Source organism: Syzygium oleosum, unplaced genomic scaffold, assembly GCF_021117445.2.
Source record: "Syzygium oleosum isolate NSW1041296 unplaced genomic scaffold, Sole_v2.1 Sole_v2.20, whole genome shotgun sequence".
Lineage (NCBI taxonomy): Eukaryota > Viridiplantae > Streptophyta > Magnoliopsida > Myrtales > Myrtaceae > Syzygium > Syzygium oleosum.
In genome coordinates, this window is record NW_026607504.1 from 1,342,093 (window position 1) to 1,363,061 (window position 20,969).

The window sequence follows — 20,969 nt, forward strand, 5'->3', positions numbered from 1 at the left end:
TGCGCGGGGACTTCATGTTTGCACGACCGATCCAACGAATACGCTGCAACGATTGCGACTCTTCGGACGGACATGAGAATCCGCGGATTCCATCTTCCCACTTGGGTTTGGGCTTGCGTTAGAAAGCTGGACCAGCAGCTAGCTTGACCACGATTGCTGTCTGGACAGCATCAACTTGGACCTTCGGCGCTTGGCTTACCTGCTGCATCTTCGAAGCTGACTTGCTTCCAAATCGCCCACGTCGACTCATATCCTTTTTTTTATGAGAAGAAAGGGTCGGTAAATTAAGAGTTTCGTGTCGTTTTGATTTGAGATAATGACACGAACGGTCCCAGAACTTTAGCTCGATATGCAATGTAGTCCCCGAACTTTCAATATGTTCAATGTAGTCTTCTGAACTTTTGGTACATGTCCGATTTAATTCCTAAACTTTAAATTTGCTCAATGTAAACTTTAAAATTCTTGTGCATGTTCGAGTTAGTCCCCGGACCGGATGAAAACGTTCGATGCCAACCTTCCATTAATTCAAGCTTAGGGGGCAACATTGAACGTTTCCGTACGGTCCGGGGACTAGATCAAATATGTATCAAAAGTCCAGGGATCACATTGAACAAATTGAAAGTCCGGGGATCACATTGCACGTCGGGCCAGAGTTCGGGGGACCGGTGGCCTCATTTTCCCTTTTGGTTTTCGCAGCGTAGCCATGGGCTCAAAACGTTCCCCTTTCTCCAAGTCTCCAATTTGGGCCCGAAAAGTGGGCCTTGGTACGGCCCAATAGATCGGGACACGAGGAGGGGCCCATCCGGCCCATAGAGGCGAGACGAGGGGAAGCGTGATTCCTTAACGCGGACGAGGGCAATTTCGCAAAATATAAAAGCCATCGATCCTCGAGCTCCGTCTCCTCTTCCAGATCGCGAATTCTCTCCCTCTCTCTCTCTCTCTCTCTCTCTCTCTAGGCTCCGCCGCTCCGCCGCCGTCCGCCGCCGTCGACGGCGTCTCCTCTCTCGCCGGCGAACTAGCCAGCTAAAACCCTAGGGAGAACAGAACCGAGCGGTCCGCGAGGTGTTCGATTGGGGTCGAAGATGTCGGGGAAGGGCGCAAAAGGCTTGATAATGGGGAAGTCCGCCTCCAACAGCAAGGACAAGGACAAGAAGAAGCCCGTCTCTCGCTCCTCCCGCGCTGGCCTCCAGGTCTCTCTCTCTCTCTCTGTTTCTCCGTGTGTACGTACGTGTGTGTGTGTGTATGGATCGTGTATGTGTACGGGTAGGGGTGAGGATTGACTCGACGTAGTACGCTTGCAGCTCGTTACGTAGTTGGCTTCTCAGGTCGTAATCGAGAGCCCCGCCTTTTGACTTTGTTCTGCTGGCGGACTGCTGGCACCACGTGTTGAACTGTTTGTTGCCGAGAGTGGTTGAGCTTTCTCGGGCCGTGAGACTCTTTTTCTTGCAGGGATTTGAATATCTCTGGATGTGGGGACTTCCTGCTTGTTGAAATAGCCCGAATAGTAGGAGGCGATCCGTGGATTAGGTTTGCTCGCTCGCGCGATTACTGCTTAAACCCTAATCCTTTCCTGGACCCCGCCTATAGTTACCATGTCCCCGAAGCACCGTGGTATAGGGATTTCCGAGCAACTGTCTTCGGGTAAAATGTTATTTTGCGGCGACACGGCTGAAGAAATCGTATCGAAAGATGGTATAGTTCTCCGTTTTACCGGGAGTGTCGAACGTATAGCTATTTTCGACAGCCGCAAGCTTCGATTTCGTTTGGGAAACTTTGTGCTTGCGAATTGTTGCCGTGGCTGTTTTTCTGAGTCTTTTACACGGGGAAGCCTTCCCCTTGTTGTGCCTTTTTTCGAACATCCGCTAGCGTCCACTATGGAAAAGTATATCTAGTGCAGACGAAGCTAAGGATAGAATATGCGTACCTGAAAGGATGGAAACTTATGGCCGTTATCGGGAATTCCAGTTCCCTTTTGCATGTCTCAGATATGATTTACGACAATTGCTCTAGAAGATGGCCACCATGAGTCCATGACATGAATGTGGGTTGACTTGTTATCAGGTGCTATAGCACCTATTGTATGCATGATAGCTTACACCTTTATCGCCAGCGTCCTCAATTCTTTTAGTCATTGCCATGTACCTTGATTTACAGAATTGTGATGTTTCATTCTACAAATGAGAGGTTGAACAGTTGATTGGTGTTGAGTTGCACTTGCAACTTTAAAAGAAAAAGGTGTAGGTCGAGGATTCTGATCGTAGCTTTTCTGTTTCTATGTTCTCTTGCATGCCGTTGCATAAAACCACTGCGTAGATTGTTGATGTCGGTCATTAAGTATGGTTTTGGAGTGTTATGCATTTAAAGAACGGGCAGTAATTTATCTGAGATCACTTCTGCATAATTTTGGTGCTCTGTGATATTCGCATCTCCCCACCCTTGATTGTGCACGACTACTTGAAGCATAACCCTAACCATGAAGCCCTCCTCTTTTCTGTGCCCAGCAAATTGCTGCAAATGGCAATTTTCCGTAGCTTGTGTGCGATATGGTTTCGGCTTGCAAATAGTTCTTTCTAGGTGAGGGGAATGTGAAATCTACAGAACGAGTGGGGATATTTATTAACGAGTAGCCTTGTAATATATGCATTTTCTTTTTGTCCTTATATGTTGGTGAGCTGTTTGCTTGGTCACTACTACAGCTGTTTCTTAAGTACTTTAATAGATGTGTGAACTCTTTAAGATGCTTCCTGGTGGAATCTGGAGTAAATGGACTACAACAATCGGATGCTGTTGGCCAACAAAGTGGATAAATGATTGGATTGAGGAACTCACAACGAGTAGTTTTGACGCCTCGCAAGTTGTTAGTAGTCAACAATGGTCGTTTTGCTGGCTTTCTCTAAACAAACGATCGATAGTTTAAAGAACACTTTTGTGGAGAAAATCTATAGAGCAGGAGAGATACTCAGGTAGTTTTTAGAAATGGAAAAAATATATTCGGCATTGACCTGATGAGAGCTTTCTACATTCGCTGGAATAAGGGGCGAGTTTTTAGTTTATGGCACCATGAATGTTTGGAGTGGAAGGACAAGTGAAGTTATTCACTCTTTCCAGTAATGTATAAGGGCAGAGCAGCTGGCAATTTTTTTTTTATTTATGTGTATGCAGATGAAGTACATATAAAACTTACAGTTTTGGGTTGTCTCCGTATTTGACTCATTGAAGTATCTCTAGGAAATTTTATGGTTGCGATTGGGTAATCTGTTAAAATACTCTGGCTGTCCTGCATTAAGGCCTCGAGATATAGGAGTCTTGAGTCTGCGAGCGCCTCTTCTTACTTGTATCGCAGCTTTTCGTTTGCTGTAATGTTGACTGGTTAGCATGCTCTTATGTCAAACATTGTCCTTTTATTTCTACAAGCATGCATACAAAAGATGTATGACAAATTTTGGAAGGTTGGTTCCGTTTGTATTTAAGGCAAAGGAACTCTTCTGTTATGCTTGCTAGCTTTATATACTAGAGGGGGGTGGCCACATAATCGTGGTGTGAACATAAAATTTGAATGTGAGATGTTTGATATAGCCCCTTTTGTTCCATACAGTTCCCAGTCGGCAGGGTCCACCGTCAGCTGAAATCGAGGGTTGCTGCAAATGGAAGAGTTGGAGCGACAGCTGCTGTTTATACTGCCGCTATCCTTGAATATTTGACTGCAGAGGTGCTGGAGTTGGCAGGCAACGCGAGCAAAGATCTGAAAGTCAAGCGTATCACGCCGAGGCATCTGCAGCTGGCGATCCGGGGAGATGAAGAGCTGGACACCCTCATCAAGGGAACCATAGCCGGTGGAGGGGTCATCCCTCACATCCACAAGTCGCTCATTAACAAATCTTCAAAGGAGTAGGATCGCTTCTCGTCATCGCTTCGTTTGGGTTCCGTGTAATTTTTCGGTTAGAGGGAGATGAGGATATTGTTGGTCTGCTTTTTTTTTTTTATTTCTTTTCATGTGACAAATCGGAAGTACTTGTCTTAGTTAATCTTGTGCTAGCTTAGGTGGTGGTGTTTAACAGAAGTTGCGTTGCTTTTGGGATATCCCTTCACTTTCTCTCTGTTAGCTTTAACACCGATACAGCATCCTCCCCTTCTTAATGGGTTATGCCTTTGCTTCGTGGATAGCTAAATCAATCATACTCCGGAGTCCATGATATCTAACGGATTGCTAATTTATAGCCCTTGTTTCTGGCATTCTGAATCTGAACAATCGGGCCGTATGTTCGAAATGATTTTACAGGCATGCTTCTGTTTTCTTGAGTAACTTGAAAATGGCGTTTTCGTTTGCTTCCGTTTCCGCCTCGTTTCGGTATTTGGAAGGGAAAATGACGCGTAACAGATGATGCACGTTAATTTAATTTGGACTCCACTCGTTTTCCCAAAACACGAAAAGAAGTTCGAGTGATATGAGTAAATTGGAAACTAAATATTTTCCATAATATGACTGCGGTTCATGGTCGCGTCTCTCCACAGTATGCTCCACGCATCTTTGAATTCCGGCAAACTTTCGCGTCGGGATGAACTTCGCTACCGTGGACTTTCGGGGCTGCTCATGAGCTTAGCGCGCTTCAACAATGAGATCACGTTTCCATTTCTCATGGGATTGAATGATTCTTATGCTGCCACTAGAACCAAATTTCACTGATGAATGCTCCTCCCTACGGTGTCGACAGAGGAACGACGAAGATCCCTGCTCAAGGCTAATTCCAGTCGCCATCATGATCCACCGGCCGTGGCAGCCACACATGGGGGAATGAGCATGTCGCATTTTTTGCGGAAGAGATGGTCACGCCGAGCCTTGGTGCCGGCGAAATCTTGGGAACCACCAAGCTTCTCCAACGCGTAACCTAAAACGAAGGCATGATTTTTTAAGCCAACCACGGCGAGACCAACGGGACAAGAGACTTTTAACCTAAATGGCATATTTTTCTTGCTTTTCTTCTCGAAAGAACAATTTTTCGATAATAGACTCCGGTTCTACTGATCATACGACCTATGATTTGAATTCCTCAAAAAATTGCCCCGTCCTCATAAAGGTCCAGAAATTACATTGCCAAATGGTGATTTGTACATGTGTCCCGTTCTGGAGTTTCTCGAGTTTAATCCCGACTTGCGTTCCGATCATGCTCTTCATGTACCTTCTTTCATATTCAACCTAATAGCAAAGACACAAAAAACCCCTTCATTGTTTTGTCCAAATTTTTTCCTCACTCCTGCCTCTTTCCAGAACTACAGACGAAGGTGAACGGTTTGGATATAGAGCGAGATCGTTATTTACGATCCATAACATCCATCTCACCAATAATAAATTCTGCTGTTGATTCGTGGCACTCTGAGTTTGAAGTCATCCAACTTTGGGCCTTTCCTCATATATTTCTTTTTTACATTCTCGCATTTGAGTGCAAATGCAACATTTGTCCCTCGACTGGGAACATTGCATGATCAGTCCTACACCTATTATACGGAAATCAATTGAGTACTAAACCTTGTGATTGAACCAAGACGAATAAATTTCATGCGAATCCCGAGTCCAACTTCATCTGACCAGGTATCTCTCTTTTGTAGCTTTCACTCTACAGTGTTGTCGCGACAAACGACTCTTGCCAACAAGCATGTGCGTTACCAAAATCAAGTGAAAAAAAAATAGAGATAAAATTACAAATGAGGTGAGATTGCTCTACAGCCTAGAGAAAAAAGGATTAAAAGGCTTCAAGCTAACATCAAAAACACCCAACGGAGAGACCAACTTTCTTCTCTTCCTCTTGTTGGGGTGAGCAGGACCCAAAAAAGAAAGGGAAAAGGAAAAACGAAAGCCCCTACAGTAGATAACACCATCTACTCTTCTATTATAATGTGAAGCAACAACCTATTGATTCACTGATTCTAATGTTGATAAGAGCTTGGTTATAAAGGGTGATATAGCCGCCACTAATGCCTTGGGGCACTCCTCGTGCGGAAGGTGGCCACAGCCGGATATTGCCACCAGTCTCTGCATTGTAGATATGTCGTGAGAGACCATCTTAACAAGAGGATTTCATGACACTTAGAGAACACAAAAGAAAGAATTAGGGGAAGATTCACATGCAGATTTTTTTTTTCCTTTTGTTCGTCTTGCACATATCACAGCCTAAACGAAGAACAAACAAGCAGTTACGTTCCAACAGCCTCCTTCAGGCCGTGATTTAAGAATTTTTCCAATTCTAAAATGGACCCTCGGGGTCGTGGTGGCAACATATTGCATTTCCTGGTTAAGCATGTATAACTGCCTCAACCAAAGTTAAGAAGACATGTTTCTCTGAGTCCTGCACCATGTAAAGTTCAACGTGCGGTTATGAGAAGAAAAACTTACAGAATTTACAAGCTTAGATGCCATTGATTGGGTGGATTTGAGAGAAATGAGGGCATCTTCAGCCCCTGCAATAACCAACACAGGAGTGTCTTCGACTGCTTTGAGCAAGCCTGCCGCGTATTGGGGCGACAGAACAAATTCGTAAGAGAGTTTCCCGATCTCATGAAGTGCTTCATCCCATCCTTCTACAAATAGTGGCGCCTGATTGATACCAGACATGACGAGCAAATATAAGACGAAAGGAAGCACTCATGGGAAAGATCATCTCTTCTGAGAAACATAACTACGGCATAGAGTTGCTAACATTCAGAGAGAATTTCCAGATGTGTACTAGGTCGATCCCTCTGATCAGTCCCAACAGACTATGTAAGAGAGAGCTCATACAGGTGCACATACAGTACACGTAGGGACATCTCAATGTTCAACTTGCTTGATTTTTCCTAGAGAAGCTAGTTTTCTGCTAGTGTAAATACCCCTCTTCCAAGAAACTGCTTTGGTTTTCCATTGACAAGGGACAATGTGATGGGGATGGTTTCCAAGTCCACTATCCCACGTTATTTATGCACACACCAGCAAAATCTCTTGGTTCAATTACGACAGGTAGACATGTCGAATAGAACTTCTAGAGGTAAAATTTTCATGGAGCACTGGCATGGTCTTCAAAATATTGTGTAATGGAAACAAAAGTTTGCTATAAAAGTATATTCAAAAGTGAAACAAAAATACGGCAAATACATATCAAGTTCTTATTGAATACCAAACCCCAGCTAGTAATGATCTAAAGGAGCGAAATACCTTGTAGAGGCTGAAAAACTCTGGCGCTATCTTCCTTGCGTCATACCATGCACGACGACTCACCACTTGAGTAATCTCTGCTCGCAACAAAGGACGAACCAAGTGCTTTTTGCCCAAGGAAGTATGCAAAAGGATCCTTGCAAAACCAGGAACGACTTCTCTTGACAAGCCAACACTAACCAGTACAATGCCCTCAATTACAATCTGATGCACAGAAGGCCAACAGTTACAAGTCATGATGATGAGAAATTAACATAGATAATTCTGTAAAGAAAACTTATGACCAATCAATAGACATATATAAGATACACTGCGAAACATTCTTCAAGCTGTTAATTTTGCTAAACTAGCTTCCAAAACAGGACTGAAGAGCCAATCTCGTGTGTACGAAATAATCTCTACCCCATCATGTTATTTCCTCTTATAAATGCAATCATTATCAAATGTTGGCAATTGATGAGAACTCAGGAATCAAGACAACCAATAAATAAGCAATTCTTTGATAACAAGTTGACTGAGGCCATATAACCGTAGAATTATAACTCCATGCAATCTCTGTACCATATTACCAAAAAGGACTGGAATGGTAATTCTAGACAAGCGCAAGCACATACTCGAAACAATTTCCAAAGCAAGAAGACCAGACCAAGAGGCTTACTTACATTGAAAGAATTTGATGACGTCTGAACCTTTTGTGCAGCCCTTAAGGCAAGCTGGCCACCATCATCGTGACCGACGAGCACCACAGATGTAAACCCCATCTCCGCACAGAAAGAAAGGAGGAGATCTACCTGAAATTGACAGAATCAAAACATATCCTAAATCAAGAAAATGAAAATCAACCCATTGAGCCCAGAGTTAGTAAATGCAGTACCCTTGACAGGATTGCTAATGCTACATACCACTAAATGAAAGTAAAATACCTATTTAGAGCTATATACCTAGTACAGCTCAAAAGAATATACATATATGGCAACACGTATCCAAACGATCCTATTAATGGAACGATATATAACATTCGTCATTTTCAAGGAGAATGCAGAGACCATCATATGTCTCCTTTCATCCCTTTTCTTTAAGACTTCATAAAAGGACTTGTGACGTTTTCCCCATATCATCAAACCTCCAGCTACTCTATCTTTGAAACCAACACCCTGGACAGTATTACCTTATGTTCACGATAGTGTCCTATTTTTCACCAAAGATTACAGTAGTAATTTGATATAATATCTTTGGCCATAATAATGCAAGTCATTTCTTGACTTCTATATTGTGCCTTGGTAAGTAGTGCTTTGGAACTCAGGATAATAGTAAACTGGGACTTCCAGCCCATTTCTAGGGCATAATTCGGAAGACACAGAACTTCTTCTTGATAAGTCATTAAAAAAAAAAAAGTAACAGTAGATTCAAACTCATTACGTCATCGATTCTTTTTTCATAATCAAGACATTGTAATCAATGTGCCAAATAGGGAGAACTTTGAGAGACTTTTGCAGGCAACTAGAGGATACAATCAGCGGCACATAATTACCTGCGTATCCAGCTTGTAAGGATTAGGCATTTCTTCTTGCTCCCAAGACTTGCGTCGTGGCCTGGAGGTTAATCCCCAACCAGGTCTGTCAAAAGCGACGACAGCACAACCGACCTGCCGTGAAAGCACTCCCATAACATGCCTCCACGAAAAGACTCCACCTCCAAATCCATGTATTAAGACAATTCCAAATTGACCACTATTGGAATCTTGCCCAAAAGTTGAGTTCAAATTTTTTGCTTGGTCCTCCACATCAGCATCATCCAGATTCAATGCAGGAATTTCTTCAGCAAGCATAGGATAAGGTACGGAGCTGTCCAAAAGTGGAGCATACAGCGAGGACGTGTTGAATTGACTGCTATAGCTCCTCTGAAGATATTGAGATTTTGGCAAAGCACTAAATGCTTGCCTGTCAATATTTAGCCGAGCCATCACTGTTTGTGGCGAGGTGCAGTTAACATTGGGCTCCGAGAAGGCAGCCGAGGACAAAACATGAGATGGTGAACTAGGGGAGCAGAGTTTATAATGGATAGTAAGCCCTTGGCATGTCATAAATAAGCTGTCAACATCCGTGAGGAATCTGATCGGGATATCACCTTCGCCATGAGCAGACCCCATGGGCTTCTGCCTCGTTTCAGAGTCACTTTTTGTAGTTTTCCCAGCAGTTGGAGTCGGTGACCTTGGGACCTTTTGGTAAACGGAGAAAATGGTTTTGCAGGAAAGAACCTGTTAAATTTAGAGTATGCAAGAATACATTCAGAAAGAAGCACACTCAAGCAATTCAAACCACAAATAACTCAGGCAAATCACCAACTCATGCTTGCGAAGATAAAATTACTTATGCCGCGGATAAGATTTTCATAGCTGGCTCGGACAAGATAGATTTTCTTTCTTTTATGTTATGCAGCAGCAAAATTAATCCAAACTTACTGCTTCAGGATCAACTCGGTGAAATAGAAGTTTCCTCCGTGCCCGGCAGCTGGTTCTATAAGCAACCACAGTATGGCCCAAAGCAAATACGACCGAAGACAGGAATAAGACAGGCATGCCCCATGACTTCTTCAAATGAAGTTTCTTCCTCGCAAGGGAAGATGGAACTTCAGCTACTATTTGAGAGTTTATAGAAAAAACACAAGCCTTGACCGAAAGAATGAGGATGGAGATGACGGAGGACAGAGTAACGGTTCCCAGATAAGGCCCGTGAGAGAGAGCAGGACCATCGCATATCGCATAAACACCTGTTTGCAGAGTAAACATGAGCAAGCACGTAAATGCATTTCCTTCAATTCTCCTACAGAAATCCTTACGGTATCAATCCACACCAATTCGACACGGCAAACAAAGTTATCAAGCCCGCGACACCAGTTACTAACATCAAATGACTTTCTAGGAATTTTAAATTACAAAAGCCACCCATGACTCGAATGACAGAATTTATCAATCTCAAATTGCTGCGCGCCCTTGTAAAATCGCTCCCGAGAGTTCATCAAAAGCCACAAAAGCAAATTCCAAGTTGCCATTTCACATTCCTATTAATAGCAACAAAGCCAAAAGTTGAAAGCCTAACATTCCCCGGCCGAAGAAAGAGCATTGTCCTAGAAAGAAAGTGTCGTCATCCCTTTAAACAGAGCAAGGCGAAAGTTACTGACGCCAGAGAAAGAACGGCAAATCCTCGAGCTCCACCAAAAAAGAAACGAAAGAGAAAGAGAAACGAAAGCGGTGCAAAACAGGACGGTGAACATACAAATGATGATCAGAGATCTAACGATCGAAACCAACGGAATGTCCGTCAAAGAGCTCTTGAACGAATATCTCCTCAAATGCTCCCTAAATCCATAGCAACTCACGCAAGTGAAGCTCGAGATCAACACCCAGGGCACGAGCACGTCCCCTACCGCCACCAGCACCGGCAGCGACGACGCCAGCAGCGACGCCACCATCGCCACCACGAAGAACGCCGTCCGCACGATCCTCCTCAGCTTCTCCACCAGGTGGCAACATCCCAGCCCCCTCCCTCCCATCTCCTCGCGGCGGCGGCGGCGGCGGCGATCATCCAACGGCGGACGCGGGACCCAGCCGTCGCCGGTGACCAGGCGGCCGTGGTCGGGGTGTCGCCCCGCCGAGGGCGATCAGGTCGGGCTCGATCGAGGGAGGCGCGGAACCCTAGCCGGCGTCGACCGCGGCGGCGCGGTGGCCATTCGCCGTGAGGGGGGGGAGCGCGGCGGAGTGCGGGGGTCACGGGCGGCGCCGGAGATTTCGACGGCGGGCGACGAACGGAGCTTCGAAAGATTTTGAATTCTCTCTCTCTCTCTCTCTCTCTCTCTCGAATGTGAACGGCGTTATTTATCTCGGACTCTCTTTGATATAATCGATCGCCGATTTTTTTTTTTTTAAAAAGAGGAAAAAATAAAAAAAAACAATTAAAGAAAAATTTAGGTAAAAAATGGGTTTAATTAAGGAAAGTGGGGGAAATTAACGTTGTTAATTACATAGTTTATGTAGGATTCCATTGTGTTCCAGGCCTGTTGCCCATCTGTCAGCCTTTTCAGTTTGACTTGACAGAACTACCCTTTCTTCTGGAAATTAAATTTAATTAATTAAATAATTTTCCTTCTTTGTTATTTTTTGTGGGGATAATAATAAAAAAACGATCGTCCAAGACTTTTTTTTTGGACCGTATTGCCATGCTAATTTTCATATTTATAATAGCATGGTCATTCCTAATTAGCGCTTCTAGATGGTTGAGAAGATTTTCTATTTCGGCTCATTTTTTGGAATTTTTTTTCTCTCTTTTCTCGTTGAGGTGTATGAACTTGTTCGGGACCTGGGTTCCGACTTGTAATCAGTAGGGATGGGAATACCGAACCGAACGAGATTGAATTGTCGCGGAAGTTAGGTGGCAATGGTGGAAAGATGAGATCATGATTCATGATTACATTTTCTGGGCAAAAATATTTTCACCCCTCATGGTGATTGAATAAATCGAGTGGTTCACCTAATGCGAAAAAAAAAGTCAAATTTCCATAATATTCTCTGTGGCAAAAGCGATGTAATATATCGCCGGCTTTTACTTGGAATATTACGAACGGCGAAATTCCCTTCGGTCAAGTTATTTTCTCGATAGGCCGATAGAGAAAATCGATTCGATCGAATAAGATAAAAGCGAATAAATTTGCTCGAGATATTTTCTTCCGAAAAGGGAAGAAACAGTTCGATGGATAGATATTAAAACCCGACAGCATTAGCATGGCGGTGCGGGCTTCGCTCCGTTAGTCATAAGGTGCACACGTTTCGGTTTTCAATCGCTCCGTCAATTTGCTTTCACCTTGCGTGCGAGAACGGCACAGACCGTGCGTTCGGAAATGTTTTCTTCGATCCGCGATCCACAGGGCTCACAAATTTCCTTCGAAAAAATTCGCGAGGCATGATAATGCATGTTATAAATAAATAAATAAAAATTGAAAATAGGACAAAAGGCAACGACAAATTAAAGAGGGTTTGATTAATTTAATTAAATAAATAAAATCGAGTCAAATTCAAAAAATGAAAGAGCTGCGCAAGGGACGGCGAGGACATGGAGGAGGAGCAGCGCGAAGCCCGAGACAACGTGGGGGTTGGGGGTGACCGTTGGACTTTGGGGACGGGGACGGATCGTGGTCGGGACCAGAAAATCTGCGCCGCGCGCCCCACCCTACATGCTCCCAGGGTCACGTCGCTCTCGTGCCCCCCCGGGCCCCCGGCCCCGGCCCCGACCCCCCCGGGTCGGACCCCTACGCTTGTCCCCCTCTCCGGCCAGTAGCGGTATCTCCCTTCTCCTCTCCTGCCGTACGCAAGCACTGATCGCACAAATCATTTGGATCGCGACGTTCACGTGATTCGATGGCCGCGGTTCACTAGGCGCATGCGTAATGAGCTTTTTTGTCTCGGGCTCGATGCTATTTGAATGCGTGTCTCGCGACAACTTGAATGGCCTCGGAATATGCATAATCTCCGTTGATTCGCGGCTTTTGTTCGACTCGTCACGACTTAATAAGGAGGAGGCTGCTCTCGGTGAAAGTAGCCATTCGTACGACGACTCGACATCGTCAAAACTTTGGCTATTCCATTTCCTGTCAATGTCAACAGTAAGAAATGTTAGAATTAGGCGCACAAACACAACGAAATAGAGAGTAAAAAGTCGCGAAGGAAAAATTGGAACACGAGATTTTATCATAATTCACCCTCAAACTAGGATTATATCTAGCAAAAGATTCCACTATAGTTAACATTTCTTACCTTTTCTGTTACAACTCTCAATTACAAGAAAAAGAGATTATATATACTCAGAAGTTATTCACGGGCCCAAATCCAAAAAAAATAATAAAATACGGGCCCAAATTATGGCGTTTCCCCACTACGACCTTCGTCGGGACAGCTCCTGGACCCTGCCCGCTCACCAAGAAGCGGGACCCCCCGTGTCTTCCCATCGATGGGAAAGTACGAAACACGCCCCCAACAACAAGACTTAACTCGAATTTCGATCCGTATAAAATTGGTCCCGCGCGAAAATAATTATCTTATATTGGAAATTTCGAAAGTGCGGCCAATTGGCACCACATACGTCCGGCCAAATCGCATAAAAAGGGTCCTTCCTCTCTCCACTCCCCACGCGGCTTTCTTAGGGCGTCGTGTTGTGGGTTGTCTCCACATCGTTTGGCCCCCGGTGCATTTGTTGCGCAGCTACAAGCCACTTTTAGCTTCCGCAGAATTGCAGTACCAAAAGCGTAGCATCTTATGATGCTCCGCCGGTACCCTCCTTCCCTTACTCGTCTTTAATCAATTAATCAATTATTATCTTCGTAATTAATTACATTGATCTTATGGCAGGGCAGAGCATAATTTCTTATCTTTATCCGAATAAATTTGATCGATGTGGTCCCTTGTCCCAATAAAATATCTCGCTTTTAAATTTTGTCCACGCCTTCTTTATATCCTTATCGTACGAACTCATCATTCCGAGTCCAAATGTTGAGTATTCGCATTTCAATATTATGATAAACAAGTGTCGTGATCTTCGAGTTCGTTGAGAACTCGACAGTTGCCGTAATGAGCAATCTCTATATGTAGACGCGTCGTTTTATTTTGACCAGTTGCATTGAGTTTCGCGAGGAAAACCGACACAAATGATCCATGAGCTTTGGTTCGATATGCAATGTCGCCCCTAGATTTTTAATTTGTTTAATGCGGTCCCTGAATTTTGGTCCAAAGTTTAATGTAATCCTTAAAGTTTAAACATTTTTATATTGTTTAGGGACTACATCGAACATTTACCAATAGTTCAGGGACCACAATGAATAAATTAAAACTTCATGGACGACATTGCACATTGGACCAAAATTTAGGGACCCTGATGACATTGTATATTTGACTAAACTTCAAGGACCATGTGCACTATAATCCCATTTTCATACGGTGACAAGTCATGTGTATGCGCGAGACTAACTAGATCGATCCGCTCTTTTTTTCTTTTTTTTTGGGTCTTACTCATATCTCTACTATGTATATGTGTGCATGATGTTCATGAGAATCGAAACCCGGACCTTATACTCTCTGACCTCATCCCTCGATACTTTTACCAGCAGGGCCGCATCTCCTTGGCAATCGATCCTCTCTAAAACAACAATCTTTTGGTGCGAGTTTGGTTCTCTTGGTTTCTTGGCCAACGCACGTCACGCCTCGTGGCAGCGTCTCGTTTGACCTTTTGCTGTCTAATAACTAATAAGAAGCAGCTCGAGAGGGCCGGTCGGGAACATCGACGACGTACAAAACAGTGTATCTCACTCTCATCGTATTCGACAAAACTTCGTTGTACCCAAATGATGTTCGCAAACTGTCATCTCTCGTTCCCAAGCTGGACTGCATTGTGTCCGTTTTACAAAGCTTCAAAGGCAGGGAAGGCACCGTTGGATCACGAACAAAAAAGGGACCTCTTTATTAATGAGGACGGCTAGGTCATTTTGGTAACTTTAATCAACAAATTTTTAAAGGAACAATAACACAAATGATTATTGAATTTTGACCCAAAGTGTAACGTGATCTCCGAAGTTTTAATTTGTTCAATATGATCCTTGCACTCTAGCCCAATGTATAATGTCGTCTCTGAATTTTTGGTACATGTTCAAATTAGTCCATAGGCTATATGAAAATAACCAATATTATCCTTTCGTTAATTTAAGTTCGGGGACAACATTAACCATTTTCATATAATCCAGGGACTAATTTGAACATGTACAAAAAATTTCAGAGACCATATCGAACAAATTAAAAATTCAAGGACGATATTGCAAATTGAGCTAAAATTTAGGAGTCATGTTGTAAATTGGGCCATAGTTCAAAGACCATTTATGTCATTTTTTTTTTATTTCTTGAAACAAAAAATAAATAAAATAAAAAAGAAATTCCTGGAAATCCCAAGGAGACAAAAAGCGGGGTTGGAGCATGAAAATGGGACGTAAGGTTGGACCAAAAAGCAAAGCTTCAAAAGCATTGGCACAAATGGACCTGAGTCATTATCCTCTAGTCATCCCAACTTTAGAGAATTGCTGATGTTGCTTTGGGCCCTCCACGTTCCTTTGTGAGTAGACAAGGCTGTTAAACCAAGACAGCCACTGTCTCTCTCTCTCTCTCTCTCTTTGCTTTGCTCGAGCAATTAGGGTCCGTTTGTTTGAAAGAAAAGCTTTCCGATGATGTAAAATGCTTTACGAGAAATTCTTTCCTAGAAAAACGCCTTCCCATTTTTAGGTTAGGGAATTCATATTCTTAACTTTAAGCATGCGCATTTTCTTCGACCGTGAATGGTTTGAATGCGGGAAAGTCCGGAATGCTAATTCATGAGTAAAATTCTTTCGCTCGAATAGACACGCCCTTGGGGATTGATGTCGGGGACAAATGGGTGTCACGTTGTTTTCCACCGAAAGACAATTCGTGCGAAGAACAGCTTTGAAAGGGATTCATGGCAAACATCCACGAACCTCCCGGACTAGGGCCACCATTGAGTTGGAAAAGGGCGATTTGTGTGGACCAACATAGCCCCCATCGAATCACAAATCCACATCATTAGTTAGGTAGGCTCGAAATAAACAATCGCGCGGAATTTCGAAATTCTCATGGAGGGAAGAAAATTTCAAATCACAGCGTCCCCCCCTCTCTTTGTTTTTCATATGCAATCATTAATTTTAAATACATAATTATTAGGGTTAATACCACGAAAAACCCTAAATTGGTACACTTGTGACAGATTTACCCCAAACTATTTTTTTTACCATAAAAAACCCCAAACTGAGTACATTTATGACAGATTTCTCGAACTATTTTTTGCAAAACGGCAGATATGCTTTGTGATTTACCTGGAACTAATTTTTAATATTATTTTTATTTTTCGAATTTTTTAGTTTTTCTTTTCTTTTCTTTTCCTTTCCTTTTTTTTTTTCCTTCATCTTCAACCTCTGGCCGGTCGCCGGTTCGACGACTGGCCGGAGGCGGGGGCAGGCAAGGTCGGCCGCTGGCGAGGCCGACCTCGCCGGCAACTGGCGAGGTCGGCCTTGCCCACCCCCGACGAGGGGTCGTCCTCGCCGTCGCTAGCAAGGTTTGACCTCACCGCTTCTGGGTGAGGCTGACCTCGCCAGTTGCGGCGGGGCCAAGCCGCGCCAGCGATGGCGAGGACAACCCCTCGCCGGCAACTGGCAAGGTCGAACCTCGCCAGGGGTGGGCAAGGCCGACCTCGCCAGTTGCCGGCGAGGTCAACCTCACCGTCGGCCAGCAGGGCCGACCTCGCCGACCAGAGTTTAAAAATGAAGGAAAAAAAAAAAGAAAAGGAAAGGAAAAAGAAAAGATAAGAAAAACTAAAAAAATTCGAAAAATAAAAAATAATATTAAAATATTAGTTCGGGGTAAAATATGCATGATCTCTCGTTTTGGTAACAAAAATAATTCGAGTAAATGTGAGATGTACTGGTTAGGGGTTTTTTATGATCAAAAAAATAGTTTGGGGTAAATCTGTCACAAGTATACCAGTTTAGGGTTTTTCATGGTATTAACCCTTATTATTACATAGCTAAAGAAAAAATTAAAAAAAAAATTCAAGAGGAGAATTAGATAATTCTCTCCCAATTGTCGTGCAAAAAGAAAATCAAAGATAAGGGAGACTTTTTGGCTGCCCGAGAGAATACAGAGAGACTGACGAGGGTGGTGGTCCCTTAGGGAAGGACTTTCCAGCTCGGGCTGATTCGGATGATAGCCCCACTAGATTTGACGTTTACGTACGCATTCCTAAGGCCATGTTTGAATTTTGGAGCCTTCTTTTCAACACAAAGGTAGGTTGGTGTCATCCAGGTTGGTACAACGGTGCGAAATCCATCCGTTCCTCGTTTTTTCTCTCGCATCATAAGTGCAAAGATTAGGTAGCTACATTTCATTCCCCATTATCTTCCCTTCGCGTGCCGATGACCCCTTTTTTCTCTTTCTCGAGAAGGATGATTAGTGTCAGATGAACGTTTCGGCGGGCCGAGGATGTGAAGATCCGACCTTTGGTGACCAGAAGAAAGCACCCGTCGGCCGTGGAACTCGGCTCGGTCTTGAAGAAGGGGGGCGCGACGCACGACAAGGGTTCGAATTCTCGGGCTGTAAAGTTCGGATAGAATCTATTCGGGGCCACCGGCCTGGCTTTTGGCTCGCGTCGTACCGGATTTGCAAATTTAATGAGATTCTGTCGCTGGCCCGATTTTGGCTTTTCCTAGGGCTGCTTTGCTGTAAACTGTAAAGAACATGGACCATCTTAGAAAAATTTCTGGTGCAGGTTGTTTCTTCTTTCTTTAGTTGCACGAATAGGATCCAACCTACAAAGGCATATGCATAACCTTTTCTTTTTCTGGCCATACATAAGAGTGAATGTGCACACACATATCAATTACGAGGAAGTTCACTTGAAGTACGTTGTATATGGCATAACCATCGGCAATTATCTAATAGTTTTGTATATTAGCCTATTAGGTAAGCCGCGAATCCAAATTCTCGAGTAAATATCTCAGAGATTAATTATCTTGAATTCGGCTATGTAGGCAATTAGATAGGTACTGCGCATCTAGTCGGCATGTTCCTCTACCCCGATCGAGCAAATCTATAGCACGTATAATTGGCTTGACATGCCCAGGTATCATATCTTTGAGGATCTATGAAAGGGATATTGCCGGCATAAAATACTTTCCAAATAAGAAATTACGAAATGAAAAACCCCGATACACTAATGGAATGAATTCAGCTACCGGAATCAAAAACTATATATGCGTCAGCAACTCAGTTCCTGAATGCCCGAACCCGCTCGTGCATATGATTGTTTTACATCGGCGGTGTAGCAAGTGCAATCTTTAATTTCGCATTCCTACACCAATCTCCATTAATCACCTGGCTTGCTTGGGCATGTGACATTATTGAAACTAAAGCTGTTAATTTGCACCGAGATGATGTAATTTGGAAATCGGAAAGAGATGAACCGTGAATCAGATGTCACTTACCCCCAAAAAAACGAGAGAAGAGTGGAAAGAAACAAGGGCCTTTCGATAGAGTCATTTCACCACAAAGTCATTTCTACCGTTAATGTGCATTACACAACGTAATCTAGGGCACGCCGCAATGACCTTTTGACCAAGGCTAATGCTTTTCAATGTCGAAAAACACATTGAAAAATCAAAAGGTCTCGCTTTACAAATCGTCTCCGGATAAATTGGGAAATGCCCTTTTGCCTATTTTTCCCACTAGAATGTTTGGCGAGACCTTAAGGAAAGTAAAGGGTAGGTGAAAGTTGGAGTAGCAAGGTTTCGAGTATGAATTATGTCATCGAAACCAAGCGATGAAGTATCGTGAGAAGTTATCTAGAACCAAAAATTCTTGTCCCAAGTCACTTTGACGTAACACGCTTTACCAAGTAAACCGGTCGAGTTTGATCGGAATTCGAAGCGCTCATGCTGCTCCGTTTGTTTTGCGAAAAATGAATGATCTGAAAATTATTTTCCTACAGATAATCGCTTATATCTCTTGAAATAATTTAGTCGACGGAAGATATTTCAATCATCGACAACAATTTATTTCTAAATATTTTCGCGGGCAACGAGAACATTTTTCGTTCATTCGTTTTTGTAAGCGATGTAAAATGATAATTTTTTAGGAAAATATTTTCCAAATTATTCATTTTCCGCGAACACAGACTATTTTTGAGATTGGGCCGATATCTCGGGCTAGACCCAAAGAACAAATTTTAGGCCTTGGGGAAAGTTAGATGACTTCTCCGAAGTTCGTAATGTTTCAATTTGGGCCTCAAGGTGGTGGGCTCAAATTTGGATTTTGCTTGTCATGTAATAATCTCTCGCCCATCGAGTCTCTTGGAAAGAAACATTAGGCTTCATGGGTCTTCAACTAGTCATGTTTGGCCAAGTTTCTTGGGGAATAATTACACAAATGGTCTTTGTACTTTACATGTTCAATATTGTCTCCAAACTTTTTATTTGTTCAATGCGGTTCCTGAACATTTGGTAAATATTTAATTTAGTCCCTAGACTTTATGAAAATATCCAATGTCATCCTTCCATTAATTCGAGTTGACAGAATTGTTGAACGAAGAAGGTTACACGTGGATTGTCCACGTAAGTTGTTCAACCCAATTTAGAATATCGTCATCCTTTTAATTTGTAAAAATGATTATTCGCATTATTTAATGACGTTGATTTTTATATTGCAATTTGAGCCAAATATCTTGTGAATTGCCCACTGTTCAAAGTATTAGATTGGAAGTCAAATCAGTAAATTACGTTAACTTGTATCAATGGAATGATGATATTAAACATTTTCACATAGCTCCATGAATTAGATTGAACGTGCACTAAAAATTAAGGGATCATATTAAATAAATAAAAAGTTTGAAGGACGACGTTATATATTGGACCGAAATTCAAAACTATTCGTATCATTTTTCCCTTCCCTAGGCGAACTCATTCAAATTGTGATATTTTCATATTAAAAGTAATTGACTTTTTGCAGGGGATCGAATTATTCTGAGTGTTGATCATTGGCGCAAGCATGTCTTATCTGTACGGTCGAAAATGACCAGAGCTAAGCGGAGATAACGTGTTGGGCTGCGTGCTTTCGATTACCGAGGTGGGATGATGTCTTGTCTATGTCTCCCATCTATTTATACATTTATTTGTTATTTTATTTTGGCTTTATTGCTTTTTAACAAAAGATAAAAACAAAAACGAAACGAAAGAGATAATGACACAAACAATTTTTGAATTTTGATCAAATATTCAATATAGTCCATGAACTTTTAATTTGTTCAATGTAGTCCCTAAATTTTAACTAAATATTTAATATGGTCTATGAACTTTTACTTTGTCCAGTGTAATCCCTTGATTTTTGATACGTGTTCCATGTATTTCCTGAATTATATGAAAATGTTCAATGCAGTGCTAAAGTTCAGGGATTAAATTGACAAATTAAAAGTTCAGGAACCACATTGCATATTGAATTAAAGTTTAGGAATTGTTTTGTGTTATTTTTCCTAAAACGAAGTTAGACAACATGCTACATTAACAGTATATAACAAACCAGACATTATATAAACACATATTTGGGAAACATAAATTGATTTAATTTAAGCTCTTTGAGGTATGACATGTTATGTAAATACAAAGAGATAATGGGGTGTCGTGATCTTTTCGACTAAGTAAATTGAGTCAATTAATTGAGCATATTTCATTCTAAACTCTCATTAAACTGATTACCCTGTTGTTATTTTCTTTATTATATGGACTTCTCGAGTCTTGGCGTGGAGATCCGAGATTCAATCATGGCAACTATCCCTCGATTTGTTTGCTTTGTCAATAAATTCTTGAAAATATATTAGTAATGTCCCTCGAAAGTAAAAAAAAATATACATTGGTCCCTCCCCTCTCTAACCCTCTGGCAAACGACATTACAAGGTTAAACGATTTAGGTAAACTAAAAAATATTGCAACTTTTGGTTGTGTTTTTTTTGAGGAAAATATTTTCCTTATTTATCGGCGTTTAGATTGTTTTAGAAAAATGAATTAACGGTACATATTTTCCTACCAAATCTTAAAATTAGAAAAATGATTTACTCTTTAAAAAATCTAAAATCATTTTTCAAAATGTGACTATGTATTGATATTTAGACTTATAACTTTGCGCTTGGGCACAGAAACCCAA

General features: G+C 42.3%; 2 protein-coding genes across 3 annotated transcripts; one reads left to right on the forward strand and one right to left on the reverse strand.

Annotated features, from left to right (window-relative positions):
• The first annotated feature begins 968 nt into the window (after positions 1–968).
• On the forward strand, positions 969–4,076 carry LOC115684055 (probable histone H2A variant 3). The gene is made up of 2 exons (XM_030608750.2): positions 969–1,190; positions 3,596–4,076. The coding sequence occupies exons 1-2, from the start codon at positions 1,083–1,085 to the stop codon at positions 3,890–3,892; spliced, it is 405 nt and encodes a 134-aa protein (XP_030464610.1). The 5' UTR covers positions 969–1,082; the 3' UTR covers positions 3,893–4,076.
• Positions 4,077–5,531: 1,455 nt separating this feature from the next.
• On the reverse strand, positions 5,532–11,034 carry LOC115684039 (uncharacterized). Of its 2 annotated transcripts, none has more exons than XM_030608727.2 (7): positions 10,562–11,034; positions 9,645–9,952; positions 8,715–9,440; positions 7,846–7,974; positions 7,184–7,387; positions 6,389–6,589; positions 5,532–6,028 (listed from the first exon to the last, which is right to left on the reverse strand). In XM_030608727.2, exons 1-7 carry the CDS (start codon positions 10,713–10,715, stop codon positions 5,906–5,908), a joined length of 1,845 nt encoding a protein of 614 aa, XP_030464587.1. In that variant the 5' UTR covers positions 10,716–11,034; the 3' UTR covers positions 5,532–5,905. The 2 variants fall into 2 exon arrangements, with proteins under 2 accessions (XP_030464587.1, XP_030464586.1); XM_030608726.2 differs by having other exon boundaries at positions 10,459–11,034.
• Positions 11,035–20,969: the final 9,935 nt, after the last annotated feature.

Bases quoted from the DNA above. Each gene is read 5' to 3' on its own strand.
- LOC115684055 (XM_030608750.2), top strand. From the start codon at position 1,083: ATGTCGGGGAAGGGCGCAAAAGGCTTGATAATGGGGAAGTCCGCCTCC. The intron at 1,191-3,595 runs GTCTCTCTCTCT...TGTTCCATACAG, and splicing joins CCTCCCGCGCTGGCCTCCAG to TTCCCAGTCGGCAGGGTCCA.
- LOC115684039 (XM_030608726.2), bottom strand. From the start codon at position 10,735: ATGGGAGGGAGGGGGCTGGGATGTTGCCACCTGGTGGAGAAGCTGAGG. The intron at 9,441-9,644 runs GTAAGTTTGGAT...TAAATTTAACAG, and splicing joins ACCGAGTTGATCCTGAAGCA to GTTCTTTCCTGCAAAACCAT. The intron at 7,975-8,714 runs GTAATTATGTGC...TGTCAATTTCAG, and splicing joins CTTACAAGCTGGATACGCAG to GTAGATCTCCTCCTTTCTTT.